This window comes from Monodon monoceros, unplaced genomic scaffold (genome assembly GCF_005190385.1).
Source record: "Monodon monoceros isolate NGI ecotype Baffin Bay Population unplaced genomic scaffold, NGI_Narwhal_1 Super_Scaffold_12, whole genome shotgun sequence".
Lineage (NCBI taxonomy): Eukaryota > Metazoa > Chordata > Mammalia > Artiodactyla > Monodontidae > Monodon > Monodon monoceros.
The window spans coordinates 164,314,588-164,325,472 of record NW_021703768.1 but is presented as its reverse complement, the minus strand read 5'-3'; the positions used below and the strand labels follow the sequence as shown (position 1 = coordinate 164,325,472).

General features: G+C 52.1%; 1 protein-coding gene across 2 annotated transcripts; it reads right to left on the bottom strand.

Moving 5' to 3' along the window:
• Nucleotides 1-862: 862 nt before the first annotated feature.
• On the bottom strand, nucleotides 863-10,110 carry ASF1B (anti-silencing function 1B histone chaperone). 2 transcript variants are annotated; one of them, XR_003792740.1, is made up of 5 exons: nucleotides 9,852-10,110; nucleotides 4,559-4,674; nucleotides 2,471-2,647; nucleotides 1,638-2,089; nucleotides 1,215-1,323 (listed from the first exon to the last, which is right to left on the bottom strand). XR_003792740.1 is itself a non-coding variant. In XM_029217530.1 (4 exons), exons 1-4 carry the CDS (start codon nucleotides 9,958-9,960, stop codon nucleotides 1,883-1,885), a joined length of 609 nt encoding a protein of 202 aa, XP_029073363.1. In that variant the 5' UTR covers nucleotides 9,961-10,110; the 3' UTR covers nucleotides 863-1,882. The 2 variants fall into 2 exon arrangements, 1 of the variants encoding a protein (XP_029073363.1); XM_029217530.1 differs by having other exon boundaries at nucleotides 863-2,089.
• Between the last annotated feature and the right edge of the window lie 775 nt (nucleotides 10,111-10,885).

Genomic DNA, 10,885 nt, shown 5'->3' with positions numbered 1-10,885 from the left:
CAGCCTGAGGACGGTCAGTTTCCCATTGCCACATGTCTGACATTCAGGGCCAGATCATCCTACGCTGGGGTGGAGGTGGGGGGGGGCTGTCTTGTGCACTATAGGGTGTTTAGCAGCAGCTCCAGTCCCTCTACCAACGGCACGCCAGTAGAACTTCCCTCTCTTCTGGCAGTTGTGACAACTAAAACTATCTCTAGACATTGTTGAATGTGCCCTACGGGGCAAAACTGCCCCCAGCTGAGAACCACTGAAGTAGAGGAAGGCCCAAACAGGAAGTGACACGATGGGCGGGAGACTGGATGAGCCAGCTCTCCTTGGCTTGGGCAGGCTAGCTCGTCTCAGGTCTACAAGCCAATTCACTGCTCTGCCTCTGGACTTGTATACAACCTGCACCCCACCCAGCAGCTGTCTGGACCTATGTTCCTAAGTCCACCACAGTCTCAGGGAGGGAAGAGTCTATGCTTTTCTGTGAATTGTGGGGAAATGGCTCATCAGCCAAACCACTCCACCTGGGGCTGTGGAGTTACAAAGTAAGGCTAAGTAAAATTTACTAAAAGTGTTGCTGTGTGTATCCTTGGAGCACAATGTTAACTAATTTCTGTGGGTCAAGGTCAAAGTCTGAAAAATCACTGGTTATGTATGCTCTATCTACAGAACAGCTGGGTTGCTTAAGTTTTGACAAAGAAAAACCCCTCCCTGGACCTCAGTCTGGAATACAACTGTAACAAGCAAGACTAGAGTAAGAAGCTGAGCAAGCGGACAAGGAGCAGTCAACCTACTGGCTGGGGAAGGAGGCTGCCCGGTCATGAGGCGAGATGGACAAAACTGCCTCAGTCTACCCAAGACAAAAGCAGAAACAGTCTAGATGAAGTGCTTTTTATTTTTAGACCAACCAAACATATTTAATATAAAAACCTTTCAATAGACAAACTACCATCACAACAGCATCCATGTAGCAGCGAGGGGATGCGGGCAAGGGTGGGGAGCGTGGTGGAGGGGGGAAGGTTTTCAGGCTCCCTCCTGCTTCTCTTGTCTGCACTGTGGCCTCTGAGAGCATGAGGTCTTAGCAGAGGGCAGATCAAGGCAGCCAGAAGCAGAGGGGCCCTGATACCGATACTGAGACAGAGCACAAAAGCCCCCTCCAACATACCATCTTCCCACAAGGGCAGCCTCCAGGGAAAGCCAGATCCAGCTGGGAGGCAGCAGGAAGGTGGCTGCGACTGAGGGGAGCATCAACCATCTCTTCTCAGCATCCTGCTGATCACCCTTCTGGGAACAGAGTTTTCCAGAGGGCTACTGGATTGAAAAGACCTAAAAATCATCCTAGGAGAAGGACAGAAATTGTGTCCGAGTCCACCTTCTACCAAGGCTCCTGGCCTGTGACTCCAGAAAGCTGGGTGGGTCTGCTCAGATGTTTGGGAAGGAAAATGAATGACAGAGCCTTTGGCCCAAAAGGGCTGAAGCCTTGCCAGGCATAGACCAAGAAATCCTCAAGGCAGGCCAGGGAGGTCTGTGGGAAGAGCTTTGGGTCAACGGTACTATTGGAGTGCAGTGGCACAGTGGCCCGCAGGTGGAGTTTCTAATGTGTGTGGAAGCGAGAAAGGACACAAGAGAGAAAGAATGAAGAACTGAAGTACCTGCTTCTTTCAGGCCTGGGCAGTAGAGGTGAGATGATCCTCTGGGCCGAGGCTGGGAGAGAGAGACCTGAAGCCCCTTCCTTCCTTGGTGCCAAGTTTGACTGGCCTGGATATAGTTGATGGCCCCAAAGTCCTCCACGTGGCCTCCCTGAGACTCTCTGGTAGGCCCGGCTGCCCCCTCCAGATGTGCCAGGAGACTGGCCCGCAGTCCCAACTGGGCCCAGGTAGGGCCTAGAGTCCCACAGTTAGATGCAGTCCATGGAGTTCTCAGGGAGGAGCCCAGGGATGCAGCCAGGGAGACCTAAGCCCTTGATGGGAGTGCAGCTGAGGGGGAAGCCACAGCCCAGGGCTGGGTCGTGGTTCTCTATGGCCTCCAGCCTGTCTGTGTTGTTGTCCCAGTTGATGTGGAAGCGGGTCACCCGGGGGTTTGAGGTCAAGATGTTCCGCTGGAGCTGGGGCAGGAAAAGGAACGTGAACCCTCGTTAGCATGCCCTCGCGTTACTCCCACACAGCAGGGCGCTCTGAGATCCCGCCCCAAGCCCAGGAAGAGCAGACCTTGTTTATTCCATCCCCACCAACAATATGTGTAGAACTCCAGGGAATGCCTGTGCACCATGATTTAGGGCCGGGGCCTATCTAATCTTGATTCTGCGAGGCAAAATTCTGAGAAACAAAGACCTTTCTCTTTCCTGTTCTAGCCCGGCGCTCCGAGAGCTGAGCACTACGTGAAAACCTTAAGAAGTGACCCTGGCTCCCAATTCCAACGACTCAACTACCCCCAGGTGCCAAGGAGCCAGCCTGTCTGAAGCAGGAAGCGTGGAGAAAGGACCCACCTGAGAGAAGTCTGGCTTTAGGGGCGGGTTCTCCCGCAGCTCAGGGTTAGGGTACTCATTGTTGACGTAGTAGCCCACTCGGATGAACTCCTGTCCGTGGTAGGTGCAGGTGATGAGGACCACAGTCACACCCACGGCGTCAGTCTCAGGGATGAGGGATGGGTTGGGGGCATCGGCCTAGGGGAAACACAGGCTGGGCCTTAGCACTGATTGCCAGTCACACCTTGACCGGTAATACGATTCTCAAGCAACGTATATTTACTGAGCCAAAAGTATGGGTCTCTGCCCTCAGGGGTTTTCAATCCAGTGGTGGAGACAGAGTCAATCACACAAATGCCTGTAAAGTGCCGAACGTGACAGGTGCCATCAAGGAGAAGTATATGGTGATGAGGAGGAGTGTAGCAAGCAAGGGGGAGAGCGGCATAAAATGAGGCTGAAGAGGTGAGCAGCTAGGTACCAGTCAGTTAAGGGCTTGGGAAAGATCGAGAATGTTTAGCAGGAGATAAGTGTGGCATCACTCGTGCCAGCTGAAAAGACGACCCTGGAGGCCAGTGGAGCTGCGATAGGAAGAGGGCTAAGTGGGAGCAGGGAGACTAGGCAGGAGGCTACAGAGGTCATCCTGGAGAGAGGACAGTGGCTTAGATCAGGCAGTAGAGAAGGAGAGAGAGTGGACAGATGTGGGGTGTGTTGTTAAGGACAGGATCGGCTATATGACTGGTGCAAAATGAGACGAACACAAATGAAAACACAAGGGACTTCCCTGGTGGTTAAGAATCCGCCTGCCAATGCCGGGGACACGGGTTTGAGCCCTGGTCCGGGAAGACCCCACGTGCTGCGGAGCAACTAAGCCCATGCGCCACAACTACTGAGCCCGTGCTCCGCAACAAGAGAAGCCACCGCAATGAGAAGCCCGTGCGCTGCAACGAAGAGTAGCCCCCGCTCGCCACAACTAGAGAAAGCCTGCACGCAGTAACGAAGACCCAACACAGGCAAAAAAAAAAAAAGCAACAAACAAACAAATGCAAACTTCAAAAATTAGTAAGTTTCAGCCAGTGACAGCAGAACATCATACCAAGAGTGGGGCCCAGTGTGACTGCATGGGTCGCATGCCTAGGAAGCCGGTCCTGGCTGTGGGGTAGGTTAGGTGGATTGGATATGGGTGGGTGAGGGCTTAGGTGATGGGGCGGCAATAGCCAAGATCAGGTAAGTGAATGGATTTGAGCAGAGGCTCTCAAACTTTAGTGTGCCTAAGAATCACATGATACCTGCATTTCTGAAAACAACCCCTGTGATGCTGGATTAGAGAGCTACTTAGCAGCTACAGTGGATCCTCATTATTCATGCATTCCGTATTTGCCAATTCGACTACTTGCTACAATGTATTTGTAACCTCCAAATCAATATTCAGGGGCTTTCACGGTCATTTAAGGACATGCACAGAGCAGGGGTGGGTAGAACCAGGCAGTCTCAGACTGTAAACACGTGTCTTTTTTGCGGTCTCAGGGCCACGGTTTCTGCATTTTTGTTGGTAATTTTGCCGTTTAAAAGGGCCCCAAAGCGTAGTGCTGAGTGCTGCCCTGTTTCTAAAAGCAAGAAGGGATGTACTTCACAGAGAAAACGTGTTAGATAAGCTTTGTTCAGCCATGAGTTATAGTGATGTGGGCCATGCGGCCAATGTGAATAAATCAACAATACAAAGTAAGTTGTCTTTAAACAGAAAAACATAAAACAAGATTGTGTATTGACTGGTTGATAAAAATGTGACTCGCAGGAAAATAACGCTGTATTTCCTCTAGGGGCAATGATCTAGTATTCACTAATTCACTAATTCGGTGTCTGCAGCAACTTTACAGGACATAACTCCCGTGAGTCATGAGAATCCACTGTAAGTCAGTGGCTCATGGTAACAGTTATGACACAGCGGTGGAGGAGCGGGAGGGGTCTGAAGTACCTTTGAGAGAGGTCAGACAGTGCTTGAGAGCAGAGCTAGGATTTGAACCTGAACTCTGACCAATGAGCCATTCTGTGTGCTTTTGGGTAGAAGAGGATATCTCTAGGTGTCAAGGCCTAAGGCCTAGTCTTTCTTACCTGAAAGATGAACGTGTGTCTCCCTGCTGGGACAGGGCCCACCAGCACCGAGTCTAAGATTTGATCAAGCTCCTCACTCTCGGCTGAGCCAACGTAAATGACCTTCCATTCCAGGTCTGCAAGGACACAGGGTGTTAAGAACTGAGACAGCCTGCCAGCAAGAAGGCTGGGAAAGGGCCTTCTCGTGTTAGTTTTGGATAGGTCCTTAATATATCGATAGGTTTTTATTCTCAAGGACACCTGACACCCGCTGGGCACTAAGTGCCAGGCACTGCGGTCCCGATCACTGGGGCAGGCGCGAAGCTCTATTTCCGGTGGGGAACTTTCTCCTGTGGGCCTAGCTTTGCCAGGCGACCTTGACTCGGCACCTCCGGGGAAACTTGGGCCTCTCAGAGCCTGAGGGTGAACCGTATGGCAGAGGTTGAATTAAGAGCCACGTGACAGAGGCGTGGAGGCGTGCTGAGGAGGGAACAGCAGGGAGTTGGGCCATTTGAGGGCCCTGCCCACTGGGTGCCAGGATAGGAAGCAGCATCCTCTTTCACACACAGGGACCAGTGCCACTGAACTGAGTAGATCCCTCGACAACTGGGGCAGGGCAGCAGACTGCAATCCAGTAGGACAGCCAGCCGGCAGGAGGGGAAGATAAGGTCGCTGGGGGAGCCAGCCAGTCCCCAGGTCCTCCAGATCCAGCACCAAGTCATGCCTGCTCTCAGACATTAGGGCAACAGCGACTCAGTCAACAAATATGGCATCATACGGCCATCCTCTGAACCCCAATTTTCTTGCATCCCATCCAGTCGGGGACTCACATTCCTGGGTATGTTCTGGCAAGATAAAAGGGCAAGTGCTCAATGAGACCCTGCCCGTCCATCGCAGGAAATTCCCAGTGACTGCGGCCTCTTGCAGGAGGTCCAAGTGTATCAGGGGCAAGGTCAGGCTACTACATGGAAATTTGGCAGGAGACCTGAAACTTATTTTAGGTTCTTTGCAATTACACAACCTATGGCTCCAGCAGCCGGGGGAAGTTTCACAAGCTGTGATTTTCGCAGGAAGCAAACTGTCTTAGAAGCTGCCCTGTTCCTTGGTCTAGTGTCCCACAAGAGCACCCAACTTTGGAAGCACAGCAATGCCCGGCCATGACTATGGAGGTTTGTCACCAGGGCTCCGTGCCCTTTCTCGATACACTGGCCTCCTGTCCTTCTGCAACTGACACCCAGGCCTTCTACTCACAGATCTGTAGGAGGTGGTGGCCATTGGGCTCACTGGGGTTCAGTCAAACTCCAGTCTCTTATTATTTGCAGGGAGGAGTTAAGTTTACTAATTTATTTTTATTACAAGTAGTGGCACAACCAGAAATAACGCTTTTGGATGAAAAGAAAACAAGCTAGCTCTGTTCTCACCTTCCTAACATAGCTTTATCATTTGATATCTTTCCTTCTGGCCTTTTTTCCCATCACCAGGGGAGTCACACATGTGTGCATTAACTAATGTGCTGCAGGGGGAGACAAAAAGGAGATTTTAATAGACCAGGCCGGGGTGTATGCCGTGGGCTCTCAGCGTTCAATACTGTCGGCAAGGGAGTTCCCTGGTGTCCTAGTGGTTAGGATTCTGGGCTTTCACTGCTGTGGCCCGGGTTCAAACCCTGGTTGGGGAACTGAGATGCCAGAAGCTGCGTGGTGCAGCCAAAAACAACAACAAAAAATACTGTCAGCAAAACCTAAACTAAGATTTTGTTTACCGAGAAAGCACGTTGGCTGACCAGAAGAGAGAAATGCAGGTGGACGAGCAAATGGATCACGATGGCTCCCTCCACACAGGCCAGAAAGAAACCAGAGAATTAACCAAGGACTGCAGAGAAATACTCAAGGGTTAGAGGAGCTGATAAGATCACCTATGGAAGACAGAAGATGACTGAAGTGAGGATCTACAAATCGGAATTGCCTGAAACCTGCTCAAATGTCTTAAGCAGAAGCATACTGAAGTGACTTCATTTTTGAATGAGATACGGGGCATCAATCACCAGCACAACACAAACTGACTTCTCCTGAATATGGGACACGGTCACACACATGTAGTATTGTGTGCCTAACCTTCTGAGTAATTTCAAGGGTAAAATGACTACATTACTTTTGTTTTTCCTTCTTGGCCATGCCATGTGGCTTGTGGGATTAGTTCCCCGACCAGAGGTTGAACCCGGGGCTCCTGCAGTGGAAGTGCGGAGTCCTAACCACTGGACTGCCAGGGAACTCCTAACGTTACATTTTGTCTTTATGCCTTAACTTTATAATCTGACCACTGCACAGCATGATGCTCTACTCTGTATGAAAACAAAACCCAAACCAATGATGTGATGAAAGACATGTTAAAAAATATATATCATAGTTGAACTAGCTGGAGAATCTGTTTCCTGCCTTAAAAACAACAACAGGACTTCCCTGGTGGCGCAGTGGTTAAGAATCCGTCTGCCAATGCAGGGGACGCAGGTTCGAGACCTGGTCCGGGAAGACCCCACATGCCGTGGAGCAACTAAGCCCGTGAGCCACAACTACTGAGCCTGCGCTCTAGAGCCTGCGAGCCACAACTACTGAAGCCCGCGTGCCTAGAGCCCGTGCTCCGCAACAAGAGAAGCCACCTCAGTGAGAAGCCCATGCACCACAACAAAGAGTAGCCCCTGTTCGCAGCAACTAGAGAAAGCCCGGGCACAGCAATGAAGACCCAAGGCAGCCGAAAATAAATAAATAAATAAATAAATTTATAAAAACAACAACTTATCTAGCAGGGCTTTTTCTGTTTATCACTTTCCCTTTGTTCGTAATCATACAGATGAACCTTGGCCTGACCTCAGGGTGTTAGGTGTGGGTCAGAACATCTGGCTCCAAGACTTATTCAAGTAGTACCTGTTGAATTTCTCAACTAAACAAGGGAAAAACACACCCAATGTACTGAATGTAGACCCATGCCTTGGAAGCATCTGGAAAGATGCTGAGGAGAAAAGAGAGCAAAAGGGGTTCAGAACCCTTGAGAAATGGGTCAGACTGGGGATTGGGCGTTCAGCTCTTCAGTTGCCAGTGTCTGAAGTCACCAGGTAACAAGACTGAGATTCCTCCAGAATCTGAGAGACTTCTAGAGCCAGGCCCATTCCATCTGTCTGGGAGGCAGGAAACAAATTCTGTCTGCTCTGTGGGAAGAGGCAGAAAGGGAGTTGGCAGGTTAGAGTGAAGGACAGCTCAACAGGTACAACCAAAGAGTCTAGATTTCTAGGCCAGAGTTGGCTTTCCAACTGGAATTTCTCTGAGCAAAAGCTTTATTGTCCAGGCATAAATAATAATAGCACCCCCCTTTCCCTTCTCTGAGTCCTGTTTATGCTCCACTTCTAAAATAGGATGCCTTCTTTCCCAGGTTATAGCAAAGATACAGAACCCTGGACACAGAACTCAGAGACAAAACCTAGGGTTAATAATTCTACAAACCGGCTGTGTGACCCTGGAGAAGTCATTCCATTTCTTTCTATTAAAAAATAATAACCAGCAGATTGATTTTAGCCTTTCCTGCTCTGATTCTGTAAACAGATTAGTAAAGTAACAGAGCAGGAGCTTTGTAGGAATGAAAGTACTAGATAATGACCATGCAACCATTTTTAAATGCAAGAAGCGCAAACAGGCTGATTGAAACCCGATCTCCTGCCATCTGGGAACTGTGGATCCCTTAACCTATTAGCTCCTTACATCTCCTCCTGGCTTTAAAATTAAATCTTATTCCACAGGGTCATTCTACACCTTATTTATTTATTTACACCCTGCCTTGTTCCAGAAAGGATTTAACTGGGCTTATTCTACAGTTAGTCCCAAGCAGACCCCTTCATTTAAAAAGGAGAGAAACTGGTCCAATGGCCCAGCCCAAGCACACACACACTGTATCAACCCCAGGCTACTCCACGGGCTGACATGCAGGCAAACCACCCACCTACCACTGAGAGGTGCTGCTTAGCACGCCCTGGCCTCACAGATCTCCACCTCCTCAGCTGCTGCCTCTTCTCTTAACCACCAAGGGGAGAAGAGATCTAATGGAGTACTTCCCCCCTGAAAGTCGTGCCAAGACTCGCTGAATGACCTCAGATTTTTCGATTTTTATAGACCTTGACTTGAAAGGTCTTTTACTCTTTGTGGCTCCCATCTTCTCATCTGTGAGATGAGAGCCATGTCCACCTTTGTTACACAGATGAGTAAGTACATCTGTGAAAGCACCTTGGAAAAGATGCACAAAATGTTGTGACCTCCCAGATGATTGTTTGAAGCCAGATACCTTCACGGCTCAGCCTGGAACACCCACCCCGCAAGACTAGGTCAAACCATCAAAAATCTTGGGGGCATTGTTGCAGTAGGTCAGCAGGAGTCTGGCAGGCAAACAGTAGGAACCAGCTAATGCTTGCCTGGCCATGCTACCCCTCAGATTTGAGTATGCTCATTGAAGCCCACAGTCAGAGAGGCAGAAAGAACAGGAGCTGGGGAGATCAGGTTATCCTCAAAGACTGGAGCCAGAAGCCAGGCCATGCCTCCCCGGGTGGAGTAGAGGGTTGGGGCCAGACTAAGGAGGGAAGCCAGGTTCTAGGGTATGTGGTTTGGGGTAGAAAACAAGCAGAAGTAGCTGGGGTTGGGGTTAAGTATCAGCAGGTAGGGGAGGAGATTATGGGGAGACAAATGGGGAGATGGGGACGAGTGAGGTCTTGCCACAGGGCGAAAAGATCTTCACAGGGAAAATGGGGGAGGGGGCTGAGGTTTCCATATGGGAAATTGGGAGGGGGCTGGGGTTTCCGTTGGGGAAATTCGAGGGGCCTGGAGGTTAGGATCGCCATAGGAAAAGAGGTGGGAGTGTCTCACCACAGGGGAGAGGGGATTGGTGGGGAGGACTGGGTGGCTGCAGTGGCAGTCTACCCGTACAGAAACAGAAGGTGGGGCGTTTATTGCTACAGGGAAGACGGGGTGGCTGAGTGTCTCTGCAGGTTAAAGAACGGAGGCTGAGAAAGTCTCTACATAGAACACAGGTGCCCAGGAGAAGCGCCACAGGAGAAAGAGGGGAATGATGAGGTCTCCACGGGGGAGAACGGGAGTAACCGTGGGGGTGGGGGTAGGGTAGTCTCCAAGGGCAGGTTGGCACTGGGAGGGGGTTTGGTTCACCGGAGATCTCGGTTGGGGGAGGGGGGGTGTGTTTCACAGGGTTGGCCTCGGGGTTGTCTCCAAGGGGAGGTCGGGGTTGGCCCAGGGGAGAGGGGGTCTCCACACGGGCCCAGCCTCACCGTCTGCTAGGGCCTCATTGCACTCGAAGCTGATCTCGAACCGGAAGGGGCTGTGGAAAGGGCTCGGATTCTCCAGCACCGCCACGTTCAACACCGACACCTTAGCCATCGCCTCGTCGGGTCGCAGCCGGGGCCAGAGCTGGGGCCGAGCCCGCGCCTGGGTCCTATCGGTTCAGCGGAGCAGTGTTGCCAGAAGCCGCTCCCGCTCCCTCCGACCGCGATCTAAAGTGCGTATCTCCTCCGCGCGCCTCCTTCAAATAGCAGGTCCCACCCTCCGGCTAATCACAGTCAACGCTCCACGACTGCGCGAGCTCCCCCTCAGCCAATCCTGGAGCGTCGGGCTGCGCGCCGAGACTCCCGGGACCAATCCGTGGAGCTCCCTCTCCGGGATGAGGGAGGGAGGCGGGACCGTCTCTTAGCTTCTTTGGGTGTCCGCGGAGAACCAATCCCCAGAGTCTCCGACTCGGAAGTCTAGGGAGGGGTGGGCGGGGTCACGGCGCAGGGCCCCTCTTGGCCAATCCTGAGGGTCCCCGCACCAGCGAGGTCAGCGCTTAGCCCCGCCCTTCCGGGAGACGCATCCAGCTGGGGACAGCGCAGCCAACTTCCGAGCGGTGGCGCGCGGCGCTCGCTTAAGAGGGAAAGAAGGGCGGTGCTCGACCTGCGGTGATTGGCAGGCAGGAGTGGGGAGGGAATAAAGCAGATTCTGTGAGAGGTTATTGGCTGAGATGGCTGCGGGAGGTGGGAGGGGAGAAGAATCGGCCGGGGATTCGTGGGAGTGGAGCGGAAGTCGGCTGCTGGCGCGGTTGAGCCGCGTGTGAAGAGGAAGGAGGAGCGTTTGTACCTTTGGCGTCTGTCAGCTGGTGAGCGTTGCCGGAAGTTTCTCGAAGGGGGCTCCTGGCCCCTCGGGCCCAGCGGCCTGGGAGAACGTTGTGAACGTTTAACTCACCCTTGAGGGGAGACGGTGGGGCCGGTACGCGGCGCGCTGAGTCCTGGGACCGGGAGTCGGGCCTGGTTCGAATCCAGTTCTTACACCC

Excerpts from the sequence above, each read along its gene's own strand:
- ASF1B (XM_029217530.1), bottom strand. The coding sequence starts at position 9,960 with ATGGCTAAGGTGTCGGTGTTGAACGTGGCGGTGCTGGAGAATCCGAGC. Across the intron at positions 4,675-9,851 it reads CAATGAGGCCCTAGCAGACG|ACCTGGAATGGAAGGTCATT; the intron begins GTGAGGCTGGGC and ends GTGTCCTTGCAG. Across the intron at positions 2,648-4,558 it reads GACACACGTTCATCTTTCAG|GCCGATGCCCCCAACCCATC; the intron begins GTAAGAAAGACT and ends TGTTTCCCCTAG.